We start from the raw sequence: 27,696 nt of genomic DNA on the forward strand, positions 1-27,696 counted from the left end.
CTTTCCAAAGCCACCTACCTAATACAGATGTCCAATTAAATTTAATGAGAGTTGATCTTCAGCTTAAGTATGCTGCATTGACGACCTCAATCAAAACATACTAAATTTTCCCACATCTATCTTCTGAAACATCTTCCTTCTTAAAACCCATTTTACTTTCTCCCTGAGAGATTAATTTTCTCAGCAGCACCTGCCCTACAACCCTCTGATCTTGCATGTGAACCCCCAACCAACCAAACAACTTGAGCAATAAATACTGAACACCAAAAATGCAAAAAGTTTTTACTGCTGACAACCTGTGAAAGCAGCAGAGGCTGTCCTTTGAAARCTGACAGTCAGTGGAATGTGACAGCATTAAATCTTTGCAGACATTTACTGAAAAATAGGGCTTTCATGCACCCAGCCTGGGGTTTGGATGCAGACGTGAGGCTCTGGGGGGCTTTTTACAACAAATGCTTTCAGTAAGTCCACATTTGACTTTCTACAGAAAAAGATGCAGGTACAGATAAGCTTTATCCTCAAGATTTCTATGATGTTTACACTAATAATGCAACAGTTTCCATTTCCACAATAGCCTGAATGCAATGACTTACACATTCTCAAGTGAATGAGCACAACCATCGCCATATTGCCAATGTGAAAAATCCAGAAACTTGTTTCATTCCTGAACTTTGCTCCCACCTGAAGAGTCTCATCAGTCTATACCATCACCCTGACTGTTGTATAACCAATGGCTTTTAAGGAAGAAACTCKTAAAATATTTTCCTCCTAAAATCCATCTATATATAGCACTGGGAAAACCATATTTAGACAAATAAGTCTGASTCAGATCTTATTAGCTATGCTGTGTTAAGGATCTCCAATGAATCCAGCAGATTTATTCTCAATTCAAAATCAGTTTTTAATTGTGAACTGAATAACGCGTATTTGGACAAAATTAATAGAGTAAATATAATTAAGTGTTCCACAGTGAACCATACTCTTTGTGGGTGAGATTAAAATAATTAGGTATGCAATTTGGCAAAGCAAGGACAGGGAGCTATTAGTAATCATCRGGATGTGAAAGGTCTAGAAGCTTGATCCAATTCCTGTTGGATTCAGCCAGAAAAAAAGTAATCCTATTTACCWCTTCAAAATGGATGCAAAAACTGAAACTATAAAAAGGAAATATTAGGCCAAATGTCACTAAAATCCTGTAGCTTGCAGAATCATCAGTAGTGCCCGTTGGAGATACTTCATCGCAATGTCTACAAGAACTAAGGAATTGAAACATCTCTGTCTTGTCAGATAGAAAATTCAGCTTGGGACAGCTCTGGCACTTAAGACATGGAACTGGCTGCCAAACAGAGAGACAGAAAKGCCACTGCTTAAACACAACACAACGTAATTGGTCACGTTAGACCTGTGCAGCAGAAAAGAGAGCACAGGCTTGCAGGGGAGAGGCTGTTCTCTGTAATTTGTCAAAGTGGCCTCTCATTTGGGCCCTCCCTTAGCACACAGTACCAGAGACACCCATCCCAGAATTGCTTCCAAGCCACAGCAATCMGCCACAAACACCCCAGCACCACTGTGCCATTTCAGCACACAGAATGCAAGTGAGGGACATCTCACAATTTCCTTCATAAAACCAGACTCTGATGGAAAAAAAGTCATGTTTGCAGAACGTAAACAGCGATTTCATAGCACCAAGTSTTCATTTTTATCACATCAGATAGCTCTTTCTTTCTAAAGAGAACTCTGAGGAAAGATAACTAAAGGTTGTTAAGTCCTGCTGCAGCTTTGGATTTATGAAGGAAAACCATTTTTTTTTCCTAAACTACTTGCAACAAATGTTGCTAGGCAGAAAAAGCCAATAGAAAYACTTGTAAATGCTCTATTGAGAGGCAGAAAGGTAGAAGGTGACAAATGCTGAAATGACCAGAYGAGGTTTTAATTTTAAAACCCTATAAACAACATTACAAGTATTTAATGGCAGGGAATCAAAGACTGCTTTTTCTCCTTAATGCAGKGGGATTGGCAGCCTAGTACAAATAGAAACTCTGTTTTATTTTGTGCAGTGTGCATCTTTCCATTGCATCTGAAAATACATGAGAGAAGTAAATACTACGGTTACAAGGCTAAAATAAAATAACCTAGCCTAGGAAGATAAATTAAAACACATGTAAAATGAAAAGAGCTATTTTCAGGTAACTAATAACRTGAAGAAACACAAGCCAGTTGTTCCAAAATGTGGAGCCATTTTTTTGGTGCCAGAACAGTCAGAGTAGCCAAGACCATATCTTTAGAAAATATTGTATCAGTTCCTGCAGCAGAAGAGCTTCATGCTTTATCTGCACCCCTCCCCAATCTYATAGGCACAGCAAATAAAATCCTCCAACATCAATCTGCTGTTCACCCCCTCCTATTCCAGGAGGACAAAGCCATAGAATTGTGATTTTTTTTCCTTTTCTTTCAAGCCAAGAGGAACTTTTGCTGGGGAAACAATCAAGAAGGAGCTGGGCACCTGACCCAATTTTCACTGCCTRCAGACACCACAGCAGTAAAGGATCCAACAAAGGGATGCACTGTGCTGGTGGGGCAGCCTTGTCCCCTCTGTCCAGCCTTGGGGCTGCCTGCAAGATGCAATCTTAATAATCTATTTTACAGCAGCACCAAGCTCACATAAAGACCCTCCTTTCCCTCAGGCACCAACCAGATCCAAGATGCAAAGAGAATTTGAGTTTCTGCACCCCTCCAGTGATACACTCATCAGCCACAAAGCCTTTGGTGGAGTTGAAAAGGAAGAAAAACYTTCTCAATCCTCAGTCTCAAGAAGAAAAATTCTCTGCTTTCAAGGATCTTTTAAAGGTTAAAAAAAAAAGCATCTCAAGAAAAAAAGAAAGTGATCCACATGAATGAACCAGTGCTTTATTTCATCCCCCCTGAATTTTATGCCCTCAGCTCTTTTTGCAAATAATTACAATGCCATGAAAGGGAGAGTGAGGAACAAAGAGCTCCAAGGCTTGGTTTTCATCATCAAGAAATCAGGGCTGCAATTTCAAATTTCACAGGTGCTGAGGCTCTCAGATATGTAGCAAACYAGCCTGTCTTTCAGCATCACTGAATTTGGCCAACTCAGCCCAGAGCCCATTTGCTGCAGCATCAAAAATGAAATGCAGTTCCAGCAGCAATGCAAATCAGATCACATAACTGAAAGGCTATAAGTATTAGTAAAGACTGAGTATGTTTCCAGCCAAGAGGCAATACTTCAAACTACACTGGGGACTCAATGCAGAAATTATTGAGTAAGATTCTCTGGACTGTGCTATACAATTAGATTATTATCATTACTTCTGCTCTGTGCTTTAAAACTATGAATCTGAGGACAAGCAGAGCTGCACTTCYACAAAGAGCACCTTYCTGAGAATTCTCTTCCCACGTTATRAACTGGAGCATGAGAAATTTGAGGACAATGGGTTTGTTGCCATTTGTGAAGAGAAGCATCATGCAAGCAGGAGTCATTAAGAGTAGAGAAACCATTACAGAAAACTKCTGGGGTTTAAACAGGATGTGAGTACCTGCTTGGGGAAGTAGAGGACCTTTCCATTCACTCCTCAAAAGCACAAGGAGCCAAAGCCTGGTAAACTAAGGTTAGAGAAGTATGGGTAAGAAGGTATTTTGTTCTACTATGATGGTTTTTTAAAAAAAAAAAAAAAACAGGAAGGGCAACTGTTGCAGCAGATTGTACTAATGGATAAAGTATATTCTTCATTACTGCTAATTTTACAATCAAGATAGAATGTTGTCCCATCGTGCTCTTGATCAAGCAGATGTTAGATGAGGAATTAATCTCTGCTTAGTGTTTGTGACTGTTTTTCTTTTCCTGCATGATCTCACAGTGTCTGAGTACAATGCTCCTTTTGCCTTTATCACCTAGGAATATTTTTTAGTAGTTACACATCCATGAGTCACCAGTGRCACAGTTATTACTTCAGTTTATCCCCATGGTTGCTTCTAGACAATTTTTTCATTTTATTTAGTATTATACCAGGAGTGTAACTCAGTATTTCCAGAAGGTATCTGCTTCCAAGAAGACTCTTGGGTCAAAAGATTCCTTCTCTAAAATTTATCTTCCCATGATAAAATCCACTCTGCATACTAGTAACTAATCACTTGGTAATTTTGCTCCATGAAGCAGGGTGACTCTTGGAAAGCAAAACAACAGTCTGTTCCAGTGAACAAGGTCATAAAACTCTCTTTCTATTATGATTTCTCCTACCCTACCACTACAAGCTAAAAAAAAAAAAAAATCATTATCAAGGGGTCCTTGCCCATATTCACCACTTTCCCTAGTCTTCTATCTAAAAATCATCCACTGCCTAGCTTTACAAACACAACAGCATTTTGCCACAGCTTCATGCCTATTTTAGAAAAATAAGTGAGATTCTGAGGTGCTCAAGATCCTTCACGTTTCAAACACATCTTTCTCTCTTCCACCAGCCGTTCAGCTGTTCAGCCAGTGCTATTGACTTCAACACAGCTGCTTTGACAGCACTCTCATGTTTCCAGCATTGCTCCAATGGCAGCCAGCTGATTTTTTCCACCTCTGATCTCCACAGTAATCAGCTGGGAGTGGGAATCAGGGGTGAGATAAGAATTTTTTATGTTCTCAAGCCATCAGGCTCAAGCATCCTATCAAASTTCACATCTGCACTGCAATGCTTTGATGGTTGATGGGATCAAAATCAGAGCAGATGCACCGCAGAGAGCACGGCCCAAGGGTCAAGTTAACCCTTTTTATTCCATATTGTCCAATTTCTATGCTGCCTTCGCTAACCCATTCACATCATATTCTAACAGGGACATTTCAAGACAAAGTAGGATAAGGTCATAAGATGCTGATAGGTTAAAAGTGGGCTAAATGCTCTCAAGGAAAAATTATTGAACCTCTTGGCTCCTTTCATCGTCAGCTTCTAATACAAAGCCTGTTGTGCTGCTTTTCCCAAGGGATATGGGTGAGAGGCTCTCCTATCACTGGACCACAGAGATGGGGCTAAGGAAAAGCCACCAAAGTTCACCCTCCCTCCCAAAGGCARGACTAACCAGAAGCAGACAGCTGCCTCAGGAGGCTCTCTAACATRTACCTTAAGTCTTTTAAAACGGACATTTCTCACCTTCCAAAAAAATCCAAGCTCTGCTTAAGACTATTTTCCTAAAACCCGCCTCTGCACTGCTGCAAAATACTCAGGAACTGGAGAACAGGTATTGGGAGGCCAGGCGGGGGAGGCAGCGATTATGCTGTATATATTTGCATACTTCCAGGACTGCTGTAAGAACAAAGTGTCCAACTGTTTTTCCTTAACTGAGCTACTGTAGCCTGGCACCTCTTTTCTAAAATTAGCTCCACTTACAGATGTTGCCATAGTATTTGTTGCCATACCAAGGCACACTTCTTAGGTGATGTCATTTGTCATACAGCRGAACGCCAGAGCTGTTTACCAGTTCTGAGCCCTGAGTCTTTCACAGTTCTTAAAAAACCATCTATCACCTCCAGAAGTACCTGAACAGACTATCCATTTTCGGAGGCTTTGAGGGGAAATCCTGAGCTCTGCAGCACAGATCTGCACTCAGGAGCCAGAGCTCTGCCGTGACGCCCAGCCCAAGCAGCAGCTCTTGCCAGCTGCTCCTGAGGTGCAAGATCACAAGGGTTGGCTGTCCCAGGGTTGTTTCTCAGGCTAAGTACCTGATATATGAAGACATGTTTCTCTTCATTACTTTTACAAGGCCTGACCCAAAGTCTGGAAACGTGCCTGGAAACACTCCGAGTTCCTTAGAATCATGGAATAGTTTGGGTTGGAAGTGACCTTTAAAGGTCATCTAGTCAAACCTCCTTCAAAATTGGATCCTACATTAGTGACCTAAATCTAAAATAGGTTCCTGTACATATTTCCTCTATCCAGATTAAATAATTACTGTACAGTCCATAGCCACGCTCAGTTTTTTAAGTATTTCTTCTTCTATCTTCTTCTTCTTCTGAGAAGAATTTGTGTCTCAGATAGCAGGCAAGGAAATTTTTGGGGTCTGGATTGTTTGTTCTTGCACTCACTTTCTACTGCTTCTGAAATCAGATGTATGATCAAGTACTTTTTAACAAAACCCTTTGCATTGGGCTAACTTTTTGCACAACCTGGAACTTCTGACATGTTTTCTCCTTGTCCCCACTCCGAAGACCCCTTGTAAATTTTTGTCAAGAGCAAAGGTGAATTTTCAGATGTAGAGAAAAAAAAAAAAAAAATCAATGTTGTTCTGACTTCAGTCAGCCCTGAAGTGTATTCTCAGATTTCTGCTGCACAAAATTGTTTTGAGGAAACATCCAGCCTGTAAGATTCTAACCAGATTTTTTCTGGATCATTTGCCTACAATGAAAACTCGCAGAGAATAAGCAGCAAGAGAGAGAGCTAGATTACAAATGTATTCCAAAATAATCACAACAATGCATTTTCCCTTCTGCTAAACAGGCAGAGGCCCTGGGCCAAACTCCAAAGGCGAGTCAAGTACAACTCATGTTTTTCCTGGTCCTTTCACCTACACAAGTTGTTTTACTTTCACAGTGTCCTGGACTCTCCTTACATTCCAACATGTTGTTGACAACTTGCCCATTCTATCCCTTGTGAATTTGTACACATTGCAGACCGTATCTTAAACAGCCAAAACACAGAATKAGAAAAGGGAAGCAAGAAASAGCAGAAACCAGCACGTCAGCCCTKATCACTCCACACATTCATTTTCCATACAGAGATCTGGAAAATCTCCTTCACACACTGGACTGTAGCCACCATCCTTGCTTGCGTGGGCCACGCATCACTGCACACCTTCCTGAGCAGGCAGAAACAACAGATGGTTCTAGGAGAGAGGCATGTTGAGACACTCAGGTTGGGAAGAGCCAAACATTGGCTGGAAAAACACGGCCACTATGTGCAGCACCAGCCCTGCTCCCTCTGCACTCTGAGCCAGCACAAGCAGCAAAGGCTCTGCGCCTCAGAGTGTCTGACAGCGCAGAGCAGTCATAACATTTAGATTCATAAGATTAAGGTCACTTTATGTTATACTTCTAAAGGGAAATCCGTTAGAATTTAAGTCCTTTGGTGCCTCCCCATCTTGTTTACAACTTCCTTACCCTGAGAACTATAATTCACATGAAGAAAAATAAAACCAAGGAAAATAATACCTTATGCTCCAGCTGTTTTTTGAAAAGCTTGTAAGTCATGACATGTTAACTGAAATGCACTGAAGTCATTAAATCCATTTTCCCCCAAAGCCAGATCACTCCCTGAACACCCCCTACTGTCTGAAATAGCAAAGATGGACAGTGATAGTATAGATTCACCTTCAAACAGGCATAAATAGGTCCTATCTGATTGTAAATTCCAATCCATCCATCACAATCAGGTACACCACACTGGTCCCTCAAGCCACATGCTCCCAGCACCCTGACCACTGTGGCAGTGTCAAATTTCTTCTCTCCACKCACAAAGGCACCTTATGCTAACTTTAGAGCACCACTTTCCAAGATCAATGATAATTGACTGATTAAGTATGCCTAATGCTGCCAGAATGTGAGCTGATTGTGTAATGGTGCTAATTAGTAACTGCCAGAGCTCATTCCAATTATTAACCTTTATGAATGTCATTTTTGAAGATAACAGTTTGCAACACAGCCTACTGCAGCATTTGTAATGGTTTTTGTCACACAGGATGAGAAGGAGCATAGTGACCAATGAAGCTAAGATAAAATACAGGAAAGGAGCTCTAGGAACAAAAAGCCTTTACTCTTTGCAAGTGACACAGGGACTTCAACAATAGACAACTGGAACATCTGTGCTAGGAAATTCAAGAACCCACTTTTCCACAAGTCCTGAGCTCCTCAACAATGCCACTGCCAGGCATGCCTTRAAAACTTTCTAGTAGTGAATGTACCAAACCAATTCCAGATTTGCCAGAGGGGCATAGCAAAGTGCCATGCCCGGTGMTGCTCTGGAACCAGGCAGACACAACAAGAAGTTTGTTATTGCATACCAAGGAAAAGCACCATTCCCATGTCTGCACACTCACAACTCTGATTCTTCTGATATGTTATGCAACAGAGGACATTTCATGACAAACCACATCATGCACCCTGCTTGGATCAGATTTAGCTAAATAAACTAAGTTAGACCAAAGMCTATTGAACTTCGCCCTCATCTGAYCCCTAARTAARCCATGTGCACTGTCACTATKTAAAAGGAGCACTTCCAAAAGGGAAATATGGGCTTATAAATCTCCCAATGCTGTAATAGGGCCATGTTCTTGTGTCCATCACTGCTAAAAAGCCATGGACAAGAAACATATAAAAGCTTTTCAGGCGGTGAAACTAAAATGCTTCTCGCCCTTATGATTAGATAGCGTTGATGCAAACCACTCTCCAAACCTCAGAGAGGCAAATGATCCACTACAATTCCCCCTTACCATATACTCTTCCAGAAAAGAAACCCCAAAGCTCTTCTTCCTTTGTTCCCCATGCCTTGTACAAAATAGAAAATGCACACTTGGGGGTACAAAGCTAAACGTGCTGTGGTAACTCTGTATTCCTTATAGACATCCCTTTTACCTTTATTGGTTACACATAATAGAACCAATGGGATTTTAATCTTCCAGGGGACRTTTACTCTCTGCTTTGCTAGAGGCACACTGAATGATGTACCATGGTCCACTGCTTACTCTGTAGCTTAACGACTCCATGGCAATATAGAATTATATCTGAAACTTTGCCTTTGAACAGATTATCCACTGCCTTAGCTTTCTTCAGCCTCACTTACAGCTGCAAGCAACCCAAAGGACAAGATCTCCCACACAGTGCCTCTACAGAGACTTGTGCCAGGGGCACCTCAAGGTCAAGCTTTTCTGTGATCTCTGAAGTAATTACACAARATCCACAGAGGGATGATACTTTATGAGTTCTCAAGGGAACTCGTACACTCCTTAGTTCTGATGCATGTTGTATGATCCTGTTTCCAAACCAAGACCTGGGACATATTACCTGTGTGTGCACTACTCCTTTTCAAGCTGTTCGTGACTTCTGCTCTGAACCTGCTGCTTGCTTGACCCCGTCCAGGACCAAAAATCAGCAACCAGGCTTCCTTCTTAAAGCAAATGACTTCTACAATTTCTAACATTTCAGAAAAAGAGATGCAAGAGGACCGATGTGCGTTTCTCTTTCCATGGGGCTGACTACCYCTTGTGAGCTCAGACTTCCACAAGGGCAGAACCCAGGTCACAGTGATGGGTTCCTCTTTGTTTCTGTGTTCTTTTCCCTGGGGAGCTTTGGAACTTCCAACACTTTGTACAAAGGAATGCCCTGCACTCCTGGTACTGGCTACAGACAGCTGGAGATTGYTACATTTTAAATGCACCAGAACTCACGTCATTTCAGGGTGCATCCCTCAACCCCGGGCAAACGACTTTGGAAAAGGCACGGCAGTAACAGCTGTATTCCTGTTATCAGCCTCCTATTATCACTTTCCTCACAGATACCTGAGCCAGATTACAGGATTCAGAAAATAGCATGTTACAGATGCTAAAGGATATTCTTGGWTTTATCAGGGGGTAGTATCCCTCAMCGTTTCCAACACACCACCACATTTACACGCCTGACTAAACCTGCAGGATGCTGAATGCCCAGCTCTTGCAGATAACCTGCTGCTAGACTCAGGCATCTGGACAGCAAATTCAGGGATAACGGCAAATAAGGGACTACTAATATTAATGGAGTCAGTTTTCTAACGTAAATGTCTTTCAAAGACCCAGAAACAAGGCCTAGCAATCTGGTTCCAAGAAAGGCATCACTAACATCTTACAGTTTCTATTCAGAGGCAGAAATCCTACATGCAGAAATGCACTAGCTTCCCACGATCTAGTAGTTCACAGAAGCTTTCATTTTCACTTGGTCAGGCATATACTCTGAAATAACTGGCTGACAAATCTTGCAGAWGAAGCACATGTGGTAAGTAAACAAATCAAAGGCTGCCTTCCAGGCTGGGGGAATGCAGCCCTTTRTAAATATTATTTGGACAAATGACCACTTCATACAGGCACTTTTAAATTCATTAGAAGCCTAATGAATATACCATGGACATAATGAGAGAGACAGACCAGACTAAAAGAAAGGTGGAAGGATTTCTTGCACATTTTTTAACAGCTTTTCTCCATCCTTCAGATTATTTATCGCCATTATAAAATGGCAGTGCATTTGGGAAGAAGAAAAAAGCCTACAAAAACACCACAACATAATAAAACATCAATATAAACAGACACAACCCATGTTAAAGTACTAAATTCTACAAGCCACTGTACAAAGCATCCAGGATTTATGGCTTGGTCTGAAGCCTAATTGGAAAGAACAGAAAAGTCAAGGGAGGAAGGAGATGGGAAGAGAAAGGAAAAGAACAGCTCAGTCAAAGGGAAACAAATCTTGTAAGGCAACGCAAAGCCTAGTTTTCGTGTGGATAGGGGCACTGCATCCTGCAGCAAGTATGAGGCACCAACACAGAAAATGTTCTGTGCAAAAACCTGGTGATTCCTTATCCAGGTCTGACTGCCTGSAGGGTACATGGCAATCTCTGTCTGACTGATCAGAGGCCAGGGAACTTTCTGAGACACASAACAAGTCTTTGCATGTACTATAATCCTTGACAGATTTTGGGTYTGATTCTAGGAACTCATCTATTGTCCTAAGAACCAATTCTTCAACTTGCTCTGAACCTTTGCCCAATGCTTCTTTATTCTTCTTGGAACGGAAGAATTACTGAAGTTGGAAGGAATCTTTGGAGCTGATCTGATCCAACATCCTTGTCAAGCAGAGCCACCTAAAAGAYATTTGCCCTGGATTAGTCCATATGGCTTCCAAATATGTCCAAGGATGGACACACCACAACCTCCTCAGACAGCCTCAGGCAGTGTTCAGTCACTTGCACAGTAAAAAATGTTTTCCGTCAGATTCAGAGGGAACATCCTGAGTTTCAATTTGTGCTCCTGCATTGTCTCTTTTCCTGTCACTGGGCAGACACTTGAAAGAGCATGGCTCCATCTTCTTTGCCCCTGCTTTGAGGAAGTTGCATACATTGATGCGATCCACCAGTCCCACCCCAGCMTTCCCTTCTCCAGGCTAAAGAGCTCCCTCAGCCTCTCCTCATAAGAGAGATGTTCCACCCAGTTGCTTGAGCAAGACCCTGTCCATACCACATAATTTGGTAAGATTTTTATCACACTTTTCTGGGCACCTCTTTTCATGTTTTCCCAATCCTAGTAGATGAGATCTAGTACGGAAGTTCTTATGTAATTTATTAAGAAAGTTTTATTTTTCACTTCTCTATTTGCATATTTATAAGTGAATTTAATGTGTGGTTTTCATTACTACTGGCACAGATTCCCACTGAATGCATCCGCTACTAATCTGTGCCAACGAAACTCCTCTGCACAGCAAAGAGTGATCAGAAAAAGACATTAGTAAGGTCAAAACAAATTCATCTTCAAGTGTGGCTTCCTGCAAAAAGTTTTGCAGTCGACATCCAAATCTCATCAGAATGTAAGATTAGATAGCTCAACAAAAGGAGCAGCTCTTTAACCAGAGCAATGAAATTGCTGCTCCAAACGATAAAAGGAGAGATGCAGTACCCGGGTCATGTAATACAGGTGTGGCTGTGCTGATGCAACAGTCACAACACCCCCAGGATGTGCAACAGCAGCTCCTTGGGCACAAACTCCCTCCTGAGCACTGCCTTGCTGCTTCTGAACAAGTAGGCAAAGCACTMCAAACACACTTTACCTGCCAGCCCTGACAAGAAAACTTCATAGGGATGGGGAGGCTTCAAAAGCACATTTGCTCTTGGCAAAGCTTCCTCCGACCTTCTCTACCAAAGACCCAGAACRGAATGCCTGGGAACATGACCAGAGCTCAAACTTCCTCGCTGATGAGATAGGATGGCTCCTTTCTTGAGGAACCGTAATCAAAGAAATTCACCAACAAGGACAGAAAAACTATAATAAATACAGCATATATTAGCTGACAACACAGTGAAGAACATATTCTTCCAGATTCCTTCCAGATTCCTTTATTTTTTTCCACAAGTTTCTTTACTTCACACCTCACASTTATAAATCTACACCAGAATTATTTTTTGGCATTAAATTCCCTAAATTTCCCATTTTTTCCTATAGTTTTTAAGAATGGAATGACTAGAGATCTGAACAGGTTTGAGCTTCCATTGACCCAGTGGAGTGCCTAGAAGGACCRGCTCAAAAATTAAATTACGCCAAATACTGATTTGTTTTGGTTTGGGGATTTTTTGCAGGGCTTTTTTTTTTTTTTCCAAACTAAAATAAACTACAATTTCAAACAGCACCTCTAGGCCAATGAACTTACAAAATATGGTAGCATCCAAGACAGACACCAACTGATGGAGAGCCCACCTGTGATGCAGAAGACTCAAATCCCTTGTTTGCATAAAACGGCCACAGCCGACCCAGCAAATATTTGTATTACCTGTTAATCTGCCACAGAATATTCTGCGGAATGTATACGAAAGAGACAAAAGACAGSATGATTTCTTCCCACAGTCTCTCATGCAGTTCTCTTGACTTAGAGATCTCCAAAACTAAAATATGTGGAATATCACGTCKCCAGCACAATCCCAGCTATTCTATTAGAATACTTAAAGCATGAGTAGCTCATTGCTGACAAACAGATAACAAAAAAAGATGTTTCTGCAACTCTGATCCAAAAGCTGTAGAATTATCTRTTCCTTCAATGTTATAAAATAATTAATGTAAGCCATAGGCTACTGCCACACTATCACACGTTGTTCAGCTACCAGCAGAAATATCCTCCATTAATCCACTGAATTCCCTTTTGAAATTCATTTACACTTTTATTATTTCTGCCTCACAACATCCTGTAGCGATGAGTTACACAATGTAATTACTTGAGGAATAAAAAAGCACTTCCCTTTATACTTATTCAGAGCAAGGGCTTGAACTTGGATCTTCCACACATAAGATTAGAGTGAGTCTCTCCCTGGAGAGTTTCTCAGTCTCTCCTGTTGCAGCTCTTTTGTAGAATATAAATAATTCAAGAGGGATGGCTGGGGCTCTCACCTGAATCATGGAAAATTTAAACAACACACAGCACATTTTTTCCTCTCCACATTTTGTTTGGAGTTCCACTTTTTTGTCCTTTTTCTCAGGACAAAAGTTCCCTCAAAAAGTTAAGAAGTTGATAAACTGCCTTTTTCTCTTGCTGCCCTGTATTCAGCCAGAGAAAAAGACGTATCCAAAAGTTTTCAGGTCTACTTATCAACAGGAGCATCCTAATATCTACGAGATCAACACATGACCTCTCTGGACATATTCAATGGACACATTCCTCACCCAGCCCAGTCCTCCCCCAGCCATGCCTTTGAACACCAACAACTTCAGCAAAGCAGCCCCACYTTGAAGCTGTAARAGCTGTGTGAATGGGGCAGAGTGGGGATGTGCAGCACAGGCTGGGTACGAGTTACCTRCACACAAAAATGTGAACACCTGTGCCCCCACCACACAACACCAAAATGAGGTTCTGGGGCAGAACTCAGAAAAAGCCAACATTTACCTCTATCTTCAGAGGTTCCCTGATATAAATAAAGCATGGGCTTTTTGGGTTTTGTTTTGTTTTTTTTTGTTTGTTTTTTTTTTTTTTTTAATTTAGCAGGCTATCTAAAACACCACTACAATCTGCAGCTCTGTTTTTTATTAATTCTCTCCAATTCAGTAGGAATTCCACCAAGGAATAAGGATGAGCAGATGCAGGGGGAAGCACATTAATAAATCATAAGTGTCATTAAAATTTGTAAACTAGTATCTTCTGGGAAGTCTTGCCAATTAGTCTCACAGCTTTCTTGGCAAACAAAAAATTAATAAATCCAAAAGGGCCCCTGTCTGATGACATCCCCACCCCCACAGAAAGGTCACTGATGAAGCAATTAAGAGACACAACAAATGGACCAGCCARCAGGCTGGTTCACAGAAGACAAATGAGCTTCAGGAAATAAGAGAACTAAGACATCTTAATAAGCAAAGGTGGGACTTCAATCCACACACCGCCCCAAGACAAAGACAAAGGCCTTGTGAATTATTTGTTGGGCTACGACTTTTCACATGATTTTGCATTTTCCCCCTTGGTCTCCACCATCTACGYGGCAACATTAATGTGATTAAAGCAAGGAACCATCAGAAAGCAAAGGTGTGAACATTGCTATTCTCTTTCTGGAAAATCCTGTGGAATGTGACAGGATTAGACAAACATCAGGAAGAAGACCAATGAAACTTCTCTACAGAACTTAGTCTTATACTTCAAGACTGAAATAAAGTATTAAAAACYGAAGTCTTCTCTTTATTGCCGTTACTGATTTTACCTTACTCTAAAAGCATAGCCCTGAATTTAAGAAAAGCCTGTTAATTTTTATTATTGGTTCCCAAAACAGACATTTAAAACTGTTTTAACTCACGCTATTCCTTTATTGCAATGACAGCATCTCCTTCTGGTTTGAAGTGCAAAGAATGTATGCTCTGGACACTACCTGGGACTCTAGCACATTTGAGGAGGGCTAAACCTATGGTTCATTCTGTTCAACTCCTTGAATGTTTTTTATTTTTATTTTTTAATTACCATGAATCTTCCCATTCAGCCATATACAGCTCAAGCAAATCTCAACAATCTCTTTAGTACATTTCCTGACATCCACAACAAAATATTTATTTAGATGGCACTAYTAAACAAATGGCCACCATCTTCATTTGGCAGCAGCTAGCTCAGGAATGGGACAACATGCAGCTACGGTGCATCTCCTGAAGAATTCCAGTGTGGCTCCTATGCCAAGATGGCAYCCATGGAATCTATACCAACAGCCAGGCTGTACTGAGCCAGGGTAAACTGGACCACTCACTAAGGGAAATGACTAATCATCAAGGGTACTGATATTAAGAACTGTATTATTCTGGGATGTTGCTGAAAGTGTGCACTGATTGTGCTGGGAGCCTCGAGGCACAACTCTCATCTTGCACTGTGGTCATCCACTGTGGTTTCACATTCCCTTGGTTCTTCAGCAAACATTCTGCACCTAACAGCTCTCACCCACAAAGATTTTCAGAGGTGGTTCCCATGGCCTCAAAAACTAGCCATCAGAAGCTAGGCTATTTATATATTGCATATACATTCTAACAAACAGCAACAGTAGAGATGCCAAACTTTTGGTTACCCTGGTTTTCAGATCCAAAAGAGATCAGGATGCTTGCACATACAGCTGGCTCCTTCCCTCCGTGCCCTGAAGGCTGACTGCAGATACAAGAAACCCTTCTCCTCATCAGCACAGGATTTCTGCACTTTGCAGCATTATTAAAAAGTGCCAAAGAAGATGCAATAATGGAAGCATTACTACTTTGAAAATCAGCTCCATTAATTTTACGCCTGAATACAATCAGCCAGAAAATAGCACATATTGAAGATGCATGTCATCAGCAGAAAAGTTGAAAATTATAAATGTAATCAAATTTGACAATACTGAGAGGAGATGTCAGCTGCTGGTCATGGAGACCGCATTTCAATACAGCAAACTCCAGGAAAACTACAACACCCCAGTGGAGCCAAACCAGTACTAAGCAAGAGGTTGAGGCACAAACCAGAATTTGCCATTCACAACAACACAGCCTAAATAATGTACTGGCACTGGGACAGAAACACTCCTAAGAAAGCTCTGGCTGTGCCATGACCTGTTTCAGGTTTAGCTTGTTTCACAGAGGATGATAAGGAAATTTTAGTCAGTTTTTTGAATCTCATGATCTCTGATATCTTGCTCCCCAGTCTTAGTGGTTGCTGTGTTTGGAGCCAGCAGACCCAGCCCCAGCTCCCAAAGGGCACTTCCCACCACATTCACCCTGTCCCACCTGGAGCAGCCCTACCTGAAGGCTCCATGTGCCACACACAAACCCAGGGCACAGAAATCAGYGTGAGTTGTGCAATTTTTGCAAAGGCAACAAATGCTAGAGTTAAGTGACGCATGCTGAGGGTCTCTGGGGACTGTGGGAGGTTTAAGAGGCAAATCCAAAGGAGGAAACAACATAAAGCTCTTTGGTAATTCAAACAGAACTGAATGAAACAGTAATGCACGACAGAAGGCAGCTTCCAACCAAGCTGAGGGGTTTTACTCCTCTCTGCTCCAAAGTACTGTTGCAGCTGTGGCATATCACAGCTGTCTCTATTAAAAAGCTGAAAGGGTTTTTTTTCTAACTCAACAAAGGGATTGAGACAACAGACCAACCTCTTTAGGCACAGCAGCCACAAGAGTAAAAAAGTGCTTGGGGATTTTTAACTACTGCCATAGAAACATAATATCTTGGGTAATAAACAAGAAAACAAGAAGGAATAGATATATAAAAAKTCCTTCATCAGCATTTTAGCCTCTTAAACAGAAAGAGTTAGTCACGATTTTGGGTTAATGCATGGGCCAGCATTATGTACAATCAGATAATTTAGCTGGGACCACAGCCAGAGGAGAGGAAYTCCAGGGGACCCATCTGAGGTGTGTAAAATGGTAGCAGGGACTCAGAGCTGACACAGGCAAGTGCTTGCACTGTGGAATAAAATCTAAACTGCTCCCCACTCCCCAATTAGCTGATGTGCTGCAGTCATGGCTGTGGCACTGATCATAAATAGCACCTTGCTCACTTGTGCTTCTCCTGTCTTCTGGATCACCTTGTTGTCTCTCTGTCTTCACCTGAGATTGAGACCTCCCTTGAGAGGGAAGCTGTCTTCTTAGCTACTGCAATCCACATAAACAAAATAAAGGAATACATTCCTCAGTACTAAGAAAGGCAACAATGAAAAAACTTTAATTCCARTCACATTAGCAGAAAGAAACTGGTCAATATGCACTGGTTGAAAACATTTTAAATACTGCAATATCAACTTTAAACACTTATCCAGAATTTCGTGTTCACACGACCCTRTCTCAATATTGTACAGCTTAAACAATCCCTATGAAGCAGCCTGGCACCTACACTTTAGAGAGAGTTCATATTTCTTGACAGATCACCCCTGTGTGCTTACAGTTCCTCATGGACAATGAAATCAGATGCAGAGGTCCTGGAGTACAGAGAGTTTTGGCAACTACAGGTGCTCCAACAGCACTTCAAATCAAAACCATATTAGTTTACAGATTAAGAGGGAAAATTGTTTTCATTTTGTTGATGGAGAAGAGGTGYTGGTGGGGAGAAAAAACTCTACAGAAAGCATATATCCATCTCAATCCATTTTTTATTTAAAGCAGGCTGGCTTCTTAACTACAGTTAGATAATTTGCTAGGCAATGAGAACTGATGAAGGGTTTGCATGCCTCAAAGCTTAAATAATTTTTACAGTTATATTTGTTGACCTAGGAAAAAGAGCTCTCTCCACAAATTCATAAACGACTCACACCATCACAAGTATAGTAAAGTGGCAATAAAGTAGCTTCCTTTCATAGGAGGAAAATTATCACCTCCACTCAACTCAGTGGGGAAAAACAAAAATCTAAACTACAACTGACAGGTATCTCCTGTGATGAAGAAGAGATGTGGCATTCACAAGGAAGAGGGTGTGTGTGGGTGTGTGTTTTTTCCTTGAAGCTGGCTGCTTCAAGGCTGGCTGCTTCAGTAGCAATAGAGACCTTTTCTGTGATTGTTTGAAGCCCAGAAGCATGAATTTGGATATAAGAGCAATGTCTGTGTTCCTGAATTCAAATGCTGACTAGCATTGCCCCTGCCTAAGCTCATATCAGCCTGATATAGGAGCAATTTCCAATAGTGCAAATTCTAATTCTCCTCTCTTCCTCTGTTGCTCTCACTCCCTTTTTTAATTACATTCAGGATGTTTTCTTATTGATTCACTTGGTTTTGTAYTTAGATGCAGGGATTCAAAAATCCTTTTCTATGGCAATTCAGTTTTCCATTAAAAGAAGCCTCTCATGCTATAACCTAGGGGGAACTGAGAAGGAGATTTTGATGCACAAGGCAGGGGGAGGCAAGATGGTATTTGGAGATTGCATTGCACTCTGCTCTATCTCAGCATCCTCTGCCTCGTGATTCATCGCTCTCTGCCACAAAAGCCGCGCTCCTCTCCCGTGGAAGCAACTGCATTTGCCAAGTGGTCAGGATAGATATCACACAGCCCCACAGCTCAGTTGGGCAGGGCTCCTGGCTAGCAGAAARGATTAGCTGTATTTCCAGAAAACAGGGAGAAAAAATAAAAACAAACCCACTGGAAACGTACAGATCTTCTGATAATTACTTGAGGCCGCATTCAGTTTGTGACACATCTGGGGGCTCAAAGAGTCTACAAAAAACAACTAAGGAAAGCAAACCCATTGCCAGGAGGCTTATGTTCACTCTGCAAAGACAAATCCTCTTYTTAAAATTTTCAGGGTTCTCAAAAATGAAAAGAAAATATTGAAAAACACCAGTTTAAATAATGCAAAGATTTAGGGGCCTGAATGTGCAAATAGAACAGGAAATCCTGAGAAAAGGAGTATTTCTCTGGCTTATTTCTTACACTTAGAATCTATTTGCATTTCTATAATGTCCTTTGCAGAGAAATCCGTATCTGCTCTGTGAGATTCCACACACTCCTGTCAAGTACAACATGGCTTATTTCTAAGTTTTCCAAGTGGAACACAAGGCTTAGAACCCAGGAGCTGTACCTACTTGCTCTCACCCTGAGCTTTCCCCACAGACCTACGAAAAGAACCTGGGAATTTCTAACTTCTCAACCTCTCTGAGTCTCCAGGCCCCCCATCAGCCCCTATTTCACAGGAGACAAGATGCAGAAATGTTCCAGAACACACTGAAACACAAGCAGCACTGAAACACAAAACAGGTCCCAGCTGACCAAGCACCGGATGCTCTCAGTTGTATTGATAACAAATCACATTTCCATCACTTTCTTAAACCTCCAAATGGGTTGCTGCTATTACCTTTTTGCAGAGCTCAGGTGATGCTGCAAGCTCAGGATTAAGGCAAGGTTTGCCTGTTTGCACCATTATTTATGCAGAGCACCTCGTTTGGCAATTACCTTTAAAGTACAATCACAGTACTTTGTACTTGCTACGTAAAGAGGCAAAAGTTTTTTAAGGCATTAATACCTTGAATAGGACCGGGGTAAGTGGAAATGACTGTTCTCTCTTATTAGCTGCATGGTTATTTATACTTTTGCAGATTACCATGGTGCAGTGCAATTAGGCTCCTTAAGTACTGTTCAAATTGAGAAGTTTCAAGAGCTCTACTGAATAATTAACCCTTAAATACACATACAGGAATAAACCTGCAGCAAATGGCCAAAGCCTGCTCCCAACAGGGGCTTTTAAGTTACCTGTGAAGAAAGAAGTACAACAGACCATCTGCCAGGCAGGGCTCACACCCAAGCAATGGCTACAATGCACTGGCATTTCTACAATTTGAGCAGGTTTCACAACAGCTGTAACACATCAGGTAAATCTACAATGAGGCACTAGGTCTCGCCAGCTCCTGGCTGCCTTTTTTTTTTTCTTTCAAATTTATGTCCCTAGGGTAATAGACACCTGATAACAATTCTGTTAAAGGCTTTCAGCACAGGCAGGATGAAATAATTTAGCCATTTCAAACATCAAGGAACTGACCTGGCTATGGGGTGAGTTTGGGGGCTGAGGGGATTTGAAGTTATTTCTCCTTTCAAATGCAGACACATACTTCCAAACACACACTCTGGCCAGAAGCATGTTTCCCCARACCAGGACAGCCCATCTCCCATGCCAGACTAGAATCAGGGCAGCTACAAGACACCATCCGAGTACCTCCACAGTGGAGAAGATGCCAGCATGCCACTGTGGCATCTCTGGTCCTTCAGCAGCTGCTCTCCTCACAGCCCAACAGTCACCACCAAGGTGACCATCTCCGCTCACAGGGGTGAGGAACAAGGTTAAGATCAACTAAGATTATATCATGTACTGTTTTTATATGCTCTCAGACACAGTTCTAGCAAGTGTCTACCCATCTATAGAACTTGTTCTCATTGCCAGCCTCACAGCAGAGAGAGGAAGGAAGCAATTGTCTAAGGACACTCAAAGGTGAGAAGGCAACCAAGCTCCTCTGCATRCCAGGGAAGCACCATTATGTCATGAAACACTTTTGTTTACAGACCCCACTGCATTAAAGGAATATGTCATGTATCCCTTTTCCGAAAAGCACCTCCAGTTGTCTCAGATTCTCTCCCAGCTCTTCCTCTGATGAGCTCAGATACTCCCCCATGCCCACACCCCAGCTCAGCCCCCAGTTTTACAAAAACACAGGGCAACCCCTCCATGCCAGCCACTGTGATTTCCACAAGCCACGTACCTCCACAGAGAACTCTCYGTAACACTCCCCAAGTTGAAGTCGTAGAGCTTTGTCAGAATCAGAATCACCTGGAGAGGGGAACGGGAGGGAGGGAGGGAGGGAGGAAGAGAGAAAGGGAAAAAAGGAGAAAAAAAAGTCGTGGTTAGATTTTGTAACAATACACAAGGCATCCGAAACCACGCAAAGGAAAGATTAGCATTTATCCATTAAAGTTACAGTATTATAGGATAAAGTAGGTTTAAAAAATAAAATGGGAAATCATTAGCTTAGTGCATTGTATAACCAGCAACACTCATTTTAATCCCAAAATGTTTTGCATTTGAAATAAAACATGCCACCAGGAATTAATCAGACTTTGTGAGCTGACCTCTCCACAACTGCGATTATTCAAAGTCAGGGAGGGAATCAAATGCACCCTTGTTAATTCAATAGCTCAGTCTAAAATTACAGTCAACTTCTTTTGTCTCTCAACATGCCATCACTAATTATTGAGTCTCCATGGAAAGAACTGGCAAGTTTGTTTATGCAGATCCCCATCCAGCAAAACAGTTCATTTTGCCTCGAATCAGCTTTGTYTTCTCTGCTGTCACTGACCCCAGAGCTCCATGGGAATTCCTGCATGYCATCACCTTTCTGCAGTGTAAGAGGGACACAGAGTGTGACATTCTGATTATGCACCAAGCAAGACAAAACTTCACCTGTATCTTTAGTGCTCAAGGATAGTCAGAGACTCCAGGGCTCCCTGACTTTGTGGAGGGAACACTCCTGAGTCATGGCCTGCAAAACGGAGGTTGGGGGAGAGGGGAGTTATGCAGCACATGAGGGATCACAGAGGAACATTATTTCTCTCTGATATACCTGGAGCTCTGACCTCAGATTTCACAGGTAAATGTAATCCTCCTTGATACAAGCTACATTGCCCAATGCCCTGCTCTCTAGAAAGGCAGTTATACATGCTGGTAACTTGGGAGCTTCTGTGCAAGCTCCCAGGCTCACCTGGGATAGGAACTTGTGCAGGAAGAATAGAGGTTTCTCAGTGCAAGGTAAGAACATTTGAGCATCTGCTCCTTGCCTWTTTAGCATAACTAATGTCATGCAGTTCACTCCCTTGGATTCTACAGGACCAGCCTCAAGGAAGAGCTCCAGAGCATCTCCACATTTTTGTTTTGCATCACTGTAACATTTCACTATCATTTCCTTTTTGCAGGATTCAAGCACAGACCAGTTTCCCTCACATCTGCTCTGGTATGAGTGTCCAGGGCAACGAGCCCCATCCCTTGGGTGGGGTTTGTTAACAGCTACTTTACAGCTTGCCTAAAAGGTGGGTCCAAGTGAGAGAAGTGGCTCAAATGGCTAATTTTATTAATGTTTTCCTATGCAACAAGGATATTTGTACATAGAAAAGCCAGGCCTCTCTTCCTCCTCCCTGAGCCACACCTYTCCTTGGGCTTTCCCAGCTGAAAGGCTGATGGGTGCAGAGTTTAAAGCTCTGCAGAAAAAAATGCCAAAGGATTAATCAATACCACAGCTGCTGCAGCACTGGTTTACTGTCAGCATAATACCAGGAAAAAACCTGTTCRAATTGTGAGGGACCTTGGTACGTGACTGTGCAGTCAGTGCCCAACTTAATGACTTTAGAATAGATGCTCTGAGCATTCCTCCCTCTACTGGATCCACTTTCACCATCCCCTATTGCATTTTCCCCCTTTATTTCCCCACGCAGAGACCTTTAGGAGGAAGATAATAGCCAAGCTGCTTCCAGCAGGGTGTGAAAAGAAACCTGCCAGGCAGATTTGAGTCAGCATATGCAAGTCCAYGTCAGCCTAAACCAATGCTAAGCTATGGGGAAATAAGGCTGATATCCTTTTTATCACAGCCTAAACCCTGCACACACCTTCCCATACAAAGGGGAAAGAGCTGCAAGCTGCAGCAACCAAGGTTTGTACAGTTTGTGTGCCTCAGCCGCTGACACTCAGCAGGACAGATTTTCCACAGCTAAAACCCTACAAAATAACATTTTTAGGATGTTCCTTATATTCCCACAGGCACTCAGGMCTCCTCTCAAGAGTCTCTATGAAGCCATGCACTACAGAAAAAACCCTGCCCTGACTGAAATTACATCCTTTGTACTGCTCACTACTGTGGTGAGGCTTCACAAAGATGGTTTTCAGGTTTCAGAGTCTACTCACATTGAAGATAGTGAGTTCAGTGAATCCTGGATCTATTCCTAAATATAGTAAATAAAACCTCCATGTTTTGGTCAAATTTCAACAGATTCCTCCTTATTTCCACCCTAAATTGCAATTACAACTAAAGGCAGCATCCATACTCTCCCAGTTTTGTGTGTCTCTCCCCAGATCTCCCATGCCCTATATTTTTGAAGATGTCATTTATCTGTTACAATCCTGCAAATCCCAGGATAAYAACAGCTTTACAGAAGTGGGTTGAATGCTACTCAGCTCCTGGGTAGAAATTCATAGTAAATGCATGTTGTTTAATGTGACTTTTCTGGATTTTTGCCCAGGATKACTGACTAACATCCATCCCTGCTTTCTGGTGATGCATGGAAAGCACAAGCAGGATCTCACAAAAGGTCCCAGGAAATAGYAGGAGTTGCCTGAGGCAGTGGTAACACCTACAGAAACCTGACCCTAAAATTACTCACCACGTGAGCCCAGCCCAGGCAGCATTCCCACACCACAAACCAGGCAGCTTCCACTCCTGCTCTGCTTTTGAGGCAAAACACCTCATATTCAATAAAAACAACTCTTGCAATGGTTTGGGAAGCTGAAAACCAGAGACGACCTGAGAGCCTGAACACACAACCTTCCCAAGAAAAGCTGCAAAAGCACTTTCCCCCCACACGTTGCCTTGTGAGACCACAGAGCAAACACAACTGTTCAGGAACCATCACAGGAATAAAAACAAGAAGCAGGGGCAGATGTGGGAAAGTACCAAATTTTCTAAGACATCCTGTTGTTTGAATACTTCAGTTGAAAAAGAAGGGAAAAAAACATAAAGAAAATTTGACATATTTTCCAAAACTGAATTCTGACAGGAGAAAAAAAAATGAAAAAGGGAAAAWCCTTCATTGACTCAGGCAGAGACATTTGATTCCACTTTCTGTTTTGTAGTTGAAGAAGCTTAGCTTGTTTTTGTCAACATTACCAAATAATCCTGGGGTTTTTCCATGCCAGAGTAATTTTGCATRAAAATCTTGATGATTTTCATTTTAAAATCAAATTCCATTGGAAGTTGGAGATTTTTACATTTAAGGCACTATTTCAAAACAAAAGTGTTTTCTTCCCCTGAACTGAGAGAAGTCTGGAAATGCCACCCCATAGAAAATGCCCACTCTGCAACCTAAATTAAAATATTTTGCTCTGGGGAAAAGAAATACAAATTACTAAAGTTCCAAGCAATTTGGAAACAGCAAAAACTTACACTTAGGCACTATTTAATCAAAATAAAGAAAGCACCCTTTTAGTGCCAAATTAAACTGTTTCTATTCATCAAACCAATCTTTCCAAAATTAWTTCCAAGTCAGCTAAATGTTAAACTGCATTTTTCTCTGGGACCATACAGCTCACTTCAGGGAATATGGCTTAGAGATGAAATTTCTTCATCTCCTGCAGGCCAGGCTCCACACACTACTCTGTGCTTCCAGGACACCCCAGGGGCTGCTGTCCCTTGGGACACCGAGCAGCTCAGCTGGTTGAGAATGACAAAAAGGCAAAGAGTCTGCAGGACAGAGTGTGGAAATAGGGAGGGTGAATTACAGCTCCCTTAAGGCAATACAATCCCTCTGGAAAATGCAATTTCAAGCTGAGCTTACACAAAACTTAATGACCTGAATAATTTAACAAACTGTTTTGGTTTTGTGGACAGAAATGGGAATGGAGAAAAGATAATCAGAAAAAAATATATATTTTCTATTGAAAGAAGTGATGTTCCAGTCCTACAAGAATTTTCTTATGTGCTCTGTTTTTCATACATGCATCTCCATAGTACATATAGGTTGGGGTTTTTTCCCACTGTCTATGAAATACCTTGCTTTAAGGATAATGAAAAAAATCCCATCAGCTGTCAATCAYTTCCCTTCAATGGTCTATACTTCAATACAGACTAAGAGCCTCTGGCACTCTATAGCATACTAAGCCACTAAATCCAGATTTAATATGATAGACCACTTCTCTAAAATAAGGCCAGTAAGTGTCCAAAACTGTCCAATTCAGCAGCCTTGAGTCTTGACACAGCTTGGCTGGCCTGAAAACAGAAGAAATACAAGCAGAAACATTTCATTCCATCTCAAGAAGACTGAAGGGATCCTTATCGTTCAGGCAATTAATGGGAATCTCCAAGTCCACAAATCACAAAACTACTGAGAAGCTCTTCAGAGTATTTGGTGGCATAACAATCTTCCATGCCAATAAAATTTTACTACGAAAGAAAATTACTTTAGTTCATTAAACCCACCTCCAGATCTTGCCAATTCTAAATTGGCAAAGTGCTTTGCCCATACCCCACAGTGGAATACGTAATCCCTGTTTCTCACAAATTAGAGTGCAATGGCACTGCAGGTCCTTCGGCAGGTTGGCATTGAACTTCAAAGTAAAAAGCACCACAGCAAAGACTGTCATGCTCCTATGTAAGAGGACACTTAGAGACACAAGAGGGAAGTGCACAGCAGCCAGAGAAGGCAGGTGATCATTTCAGACAGAGCCCCGAAAGGCCAGCTCTGATTCACGTCAGGAGACTCATCTCTTCTCTAAGTGACCCTGCTGTATCAGCACAGAGATTAACAMAACTCATCAGCAGCCCTGTGCACATATTTGCCAAGTGTAATTAATAATGAGTAGAGGGATGAGCACCAGGCAGCACAGAGCATGGCAGGAGGAGGGTAGGCAAATTTACATGTGACAAATGAGAGCTCTCCACTCGTTGCTCTGGCATCCTGGAGTCTTTATCTCCTGCCCACAGACATTTCCATGATGCTTGCGACATTTTCTCCCCTCCAAGACAGCCACAGGAAGCTTGTCTGCAATCTCCATCTGCCATTGCCCAATCCATGTGAGAGCAACAGCACCCAAGAAGCAAATTTCAAATATGAGCAATCACAGGATGCTGGGAACCAGTGTCAGGAAAATGCTCACAGCTGAAGACAAACTAGGTGAAAATGCTCTGAGACTTAAAAACCAGCAGCACTTCTCTGTGTAGATCCCTAGTGTTTTCTTCTTTGGGATTTTTTGGGTTTCATTTGTTTGTCTTTGGGTTTCTTTTTTGCGGTGATGGCGGGTGTTTTTCAAGCCACAAGATTATTTACTGAAGATGGACTGATTGACAAGCACATGGACATGATCATTCATGATCATGAATTTGCTAAGGCACTCTTTCATGCAATCTCGGCATTCAAAGTCACTAATACCAGTTTAATTTTCCCCACACTAACACCCAAAATATGGGGAAATGGCCATTTACATGTTCAGTATACATTTGTGCTTGAGTSTGGAGTGGGTTGACCTCTACAATCATCTGGAAGATAAAACACCAAACTGAGTTCACCCAGAGTAAGGGAATGATTAGCTAAAAAGGAACACATACACCTTAAATACCAATCTACCCTTTTCCCCCCCAGCCTGCTGAGCATAGCTAAAGAAAACTTATCTCCAGATAACAGGAGTTAATAAACAGCACATCCTAAGACCCAAGAAGAAAACAGCCGAGGTACTAACAACAAATACAGGCCAAATTCTGCCCCTTGGAAATCAGAGCAACACTGGTGCAAGACTAAAGCTTTGCAGGCTTATCCTGCAGCAAAGGACTTTTCCTTACTTTTTTCCTTTTTCCTTTTTTTTTTTTTTTTTAATCTCCAGAGAGATAAAAATGATCTGTGGGTGGCTTCAGGCAATGCAGGCTAAAGAGTCCCTCTGAAATTGGAAGAGACAAGTCCCAAGATCACAYACAGAAACTAAACATGTTCCAGTGAACTTGTGATCTCCAAACAGCTGAGACTGTCAAATTTGTCCTCAAAACAAGAACCAGTAACTAAAAGGAGGAAATTCGCCTTTAATCCTCCTTTGCCTGTGTTGCTTATCACTTTCCACTATGAAAACTGCCACAGCAGGCTCCTTCTGTCCCCTGTCCTCCTCCCTTTCAAAATCAATCAGGCACAACAATAGGCTGGAGCCAGAGCAGAAGTCTTTCCAAAGATTTTTCTTGCATGGCTGGAGACAGATCACATTATCTTCATAAAAGCACCTTGCAGATGTAAGCAGCAGTTTGAAATTCCCATTTGCAGGACCTGCACAGGAGAATCAGAGGGTGCAAACAAAACCCCAGAACTAAAAACACTACAGTGCCTTGAAGAAAGAACCAGATCTGGAAAACCCAACTCTGTCTTCATGTTCCTTTACCAGCAAAAGCAGGACAGGAATTTTGTGTGCTGGTTCTCTGCTTTGGCAATCCAAGGGCTATTTCTCTGACAGAGAAACAGCAGCCATCGGCATCAACACTGAGWGCGACACCTCTTCCAGAGTCATGGATTTACCTTTCTGAGCTCTCACAAATTGAGAAAGGATTTTTAATTGAATCTGACAGGGTCTCTCATGTTTTTGGTTTCAGGCATTTTGGTGCAGGGACTGTAATTTAGGATATGTTGWGAGATGTTTTGCACATAGAAATCCTTGCCGTGGCAGTGAATGCAGCTGAACATCAACACCAGCAAAGCAATGAGGAATGACCCCAGGACTCAGAAGAGGAATCAGRCTATAATGTTTTACAACAATGTGGGAAAAGAATTCTGTTTTTCCTCCTCCCAGGGCAGACATTCCAATTACCAACCAAAGGAACGGTATTCATAGCCACTAGCTGCAGAGTGGCTGCAAATCAGCTACAAGGCTCTTTTCATCTCCACCATGCATTAAAAATTAGGCAGTATCTCTCACACAACATCCTTTCCAAGAAAATAAAAAAAAAAAAAAGATTGGTAAATCCTGCCTCAGTTTCAGCAAATACAACTCCTGCATACCTGCATGCTTACCTTTAGTGCACACACACACACGCCCCCACACAAATTCCAACCATAACTGCAATTGTGCGAAACCTCCTTAATAAAGAAATAAATGAGATGCCTACAGCARGGGTATCAGTCCTTAAAGAGGAGCTGGATTTTGTCCCAGAGGCTGCAGGAGACTGCACACACTTGTGTATGTGTATGTTTAATATAAAAGCAATTATCAGTCACACAGCA

General features: G+C 41.9%; 1 protein-coding gene across 1 annotated transcript in view; it reads right to left on the reverse strand.

The window, feature by feature from the left end:
- The window catches only part of SORCS3 (sortilin related VPS10 domain containing receptor 3), a 182,642-nt gene extending 155,162 nt beyond the window's left edge, over nt 1–27,480 (reverse strand). The window contains exons 1-2 of the mRNA XM_057379343.1: nt 27,475–27,480; nt 20,448–20,515 (exon numbers count right to left, since the gene is read on the reverse strand). Of these exons, the coding sequence (XP_057235326.1) occupies nt 20,448–20,515; nt 27,475–27,480 (74 nt within the window). The remainder of the gene's footprint in view (nt 1–20,447; nt 20,516–27,474) is intronic.
- Nucleotides 27,481–27,696: the final 216 nt, after the last annotated feature.

The sequence above is a fragment of the Malurus melanocephalus genome, unplaced genomic scaffold, assembly GCF_030028575.1.
Source record: "Malurus melanocephalus ecotype Western Australia unplaced genomic scaffold, MMel_1.1 scaffold_12, whole genome shotgun sequence".
Lineage (NCBI taxonomy): Eukaryota > Metazoa > Chordata > Aves > Passeriformes > Maluridae > Malurus > Malurus melanocephalus.